The 3,338-nt window shown below is 50.4% G+C and overlaps 1 protein-coding gene and 1 pseudogene across 1 annotated transcript in view; one reads left to right on the top strand and one right to left on the bottom strand.

Annotated features, from left to right (window-relative positions):
- The window catches only part of Def6 (DEF6, guanine nucleotide exchange factor), a 26,251-nt gene that overhangs the window by 12,649 nt on the left and 10,264 nt on the right, over positions 1 to 3,338 (top strand). The window contains exon 5 of the mRNA XM_005360361.2: positions 116 to 262. Within this exon, the coding sequence (XP_005360418.1) occupies positions 116 to 262 (147 nt within the window). The remainder of the gene's footprint in view (positions 1 to 115; positions 263 to 3,338) is intronic.
- LOC101998797 overlaps positions 2,416 to 3,338 on the bottom strand; it is a 2,035-nt pseudogene continuing 1,112 nt past the window's right edge.

Raw genomic sequence — 3,338 nt, 5'->3', positions numbered from 1 at the left:
GAGGGGGTGATGGAGACCTAGAGGATCATCGTGAGGGGGTGATGGAGATTTAGAGGACCATGAGGAGGGGGTCATGGATACCTAGGAGGCCTCTCTTACTTGCCTCTGTCTGCAGGGCTATCTGTGGAAGCGAGGGCACCTGAGGAGGAACTGGGCAGAGCGCTGGTTCCAGCTGCAGCCCAGCTGCCTCTGCTACTTTGGGAGTGAAGAATGCAAGGAGAAGAGAGGCACCATTCCACTGGATGCTCACTGCTGTGTGGAGGTGAGGGCACAGTGCGTGGACAAGGGGCCGGGAGCAGGGGTGGAGGAAAGAGAAACCTCACTGGGATGGTCCAGCTCAGACACACCTGGCTGCCGTGAAGCCATTCTCGTCCACGTCAGCACTTCTTTTCCTTTTGTCGTGTGAGTGGTCAAACCCAGCGTCTCGAGCACGACAGGCAGGTGTTCCGCCATACCAGCCCGGTGTCAGCCCCATAAAACCACCGACCAGACGCGGAAGTCATTGGTGGATTATTAAACCCCGATAGAGATGACTCATATCTACTCCCCACAGCAAACCTTCCAGTTTCTTTTTTCCCTTTGACACAGGGTTTCTTGTAGTCTAGCATGGCCTTGAACTTACTTACACAGTCAAGACTGACCTTGAATTCCCAGCCCTCTTGCTTCTTCTACTTCTCAAATACTGGGATCGTGTGTGTGTGTGTGTGTGTGTGTGTGTGTGTGTGTGTGTATGTGTGTGTGTTTACGCGTTCTCGTGGGTCCATGTGCACATTTGTTTGTAGGTGTGCATATACATATATATGGAAACCAAAGTTTAAACTAGGGTGTCATTCTCTAAGCGCTATACACTTTGTTGTTTGTTTGTGTGGTGTGTGCATGTTGCACACACATGTGCATACGCACACGGAGGCTAGAAGTCATCCTTTGATGCCATTTCTCCAGGAGTCATTTACCTGAGTTTTTGAGATACAGTCCTGTAGTGTGCTTTCTCGGGGCCACCAATCAGCTCCCAAATAAAGATATGGCCTTATGAACCCACCAGCTCTTATGAACCCACCAGCTCTTATAACTTAAGTCAACCTGTTCCTTTTCATCCGTGTTTTGCCTTGGGGCTCTTTATCTTTCTTTCATTCTGTATGTCCTACTTTTCGTAGTTCTGTGTCTGGCTGGCAGCTGCCTAGCTGGTTGGCCCCAGGCATCTCCCTCTCTTCCCTAGGTCTCTCCTCTCAAGCCTAGATTCTCCCTCCTACTTATTCTCTCTGCCCACCATCCTGCCTATCCCCCTACAGCCTAGCTATTGGCGATTTAGCTTTTAGACCAATCAGCTGCCTTAGGTAGGCAAAGCAACACCTCTTTACGTCATTAAACAAATGCAGCATAAGCAAATGTAACACATCTTTACATAGTTTTTTTTTTTTTTTTGTGGTTTCTCGAGACAGGGTTTCTCTGTGGCTTTGGAGCCTGTCCTGGAACTAGCTCTGTAGACCAGGCTGGTCTCGAACTCACAGAGATCCGCCTGCCTCTGCCTCCCGAGTGCTGGGATTAAAGGCGTGCGCCACCATCGCCCGGCTACATCTTTACATAGTTAAAGTGATATTCCACCCCAGAGTCTCCCACACTGAAACCTGGGGTGCACTGGTTCAGTGAGGCTGATGGGTCAGAGAAACCCAGGGTCTCCCCTCCCTCTGCCTCCTGGCACTGGGATTATGACATGCATCGTCATGCCTGGCTTTTAACCCCACGCTTGGCTAGGACTCAGGAGCTCAGGCTTACGCAGCCAGCACTTCACTGAACTGCTTCCCAGCTCTCCCAACCTGCTTGTTGTTAAGACAGCATCTTAATGGCTCGGGTCTGCCATCTAGGGCAGAGTGGTAGCCTTTGAGCTCTGCTCTCTGCCTGTCTCCACCTCCTCAGTGCTGGTAGAAGAGCTCTTCCCATCATACCCAGCTTTGGTGACACCACACCCAGCTTCCTACATGGGTGCTAGGGATTGAATGGAAGCCTTTTATAGTTGGGAATGTCATGCAACTTGTCTCAATCATATCTACACGACCCCCCACCCAACTTGTCTTGATCATATCTACACCCCCCTCTCCACCCAACTTGTCTCGATCATATCTACACCCCCCCACCCAACTTCGCATCACTTTTTTTTTTTTTGTTCCAGGGTGGGGCAGTTGTTTTTTGTTTTGTTTTTGTTTTTTGAGACGGAGTTTCTCTGTATCTTTGGGTCCTGTCCTGGAACTCACTTTGTAGACCAGGCTGGCCTCGAACTCACAGAGATCCGCTTGTCTCTGCCTCCCGAGTGCTGCGATTAAAAGCATACGCCACCACTGCCACCACTGCCCAGCTCATATCACTTTTATCTTTATTTTTTTATTTTATTTTATATAAGACACAAGAGCCCACTCAGCTTTATTTACAACACGCTGGCTGTCTGTACAAGCAGCCAGCCAATATTATTCAAAATGAGGCTAGTGATATTTGACGCCTTTTGTTTTCCTCCCCCACTCCACCAGGTATGGTACTCCGCCTTTGGCCAACCACCATGCTCAAACATGGGGAGTCCAAAATTAAAAATACAGCAGGTATGGAAGAAAGTAACTGGGAGGGAGAGAGAGGAAGCCACGAGGGGAGTGTTGTAGTCACACTACAGTTTATAGACAACTAACCTGTTACAGCCCCATCCGAGCCCGGCCCTGAATGTGGAAAGGGTGGCTGATTCACCCAACAGATTTTGTCTACAGACCCAGCCTCCCCTGACCCAACTGTAATGGGTCTAATTCCGGCTTTGAAGAGGCTGAAGACTCTGAGGCCCAGTTCCCAAGTGATGTCAAAGTTCCAGCCTCAAAGAGTGATGTCAGGGTTCTCCCGAGTCGGGAAGACCCCCCGAAACGCCAGGCCTCTGGACGAAGTTCCGTGCATTTCTGGCAACAAAAGAAGTCAGGAACATTGGTCTTCTTCATCTTAGCACAGGAGAGCTGGATCCATATCCCACACAGGCTGCACTCAATTGCAGGCCGCCCAGCAAAGGGCTTTCTGCAGTAACATGTGCTCAGATCATGTGATCATATCCCACAAGTCACCGCTTCTCACCTGGTTCCACCATGATGTCCTCATCCCTGACCTGTATCTCTCCTTCACTGGAGCTGGCATCTCCATCTTGGCTTGTTTCTGTGCTGTCCACCTCCTTGCCTTCACTGTCAGTAGGGGGAGCACCTTCAGGGTGCCCTATAACAGGGGGTCTGGGGGCTTCAGGGGGTGTTGGAGCACAGGGACTGGGACTTCACCACTACTGTCCTCTCTTCTTCATCCTCCTCCTCTTCCTCCTCCTCCTC

This window comes from Microtus ochrogaster, linkage group LG2, assembly GCF_000317375.1.
Source record: "Microtus ochrogaster isolate Prairie Vole_2 linkage group LG2, MicOch1.0, whole genome shotgun sequence".
NCBI lineage: Eukaryota > Metazoa > Chordata > Mammalia > Rodentia > Cricetidae > Microtus > Microtus ochrogaster.
The sequence above is the reverse complement of the archived record's forward strand: the minus strand, read 5'-3'. Positions and strand labels throughout refer to the sequence as shown.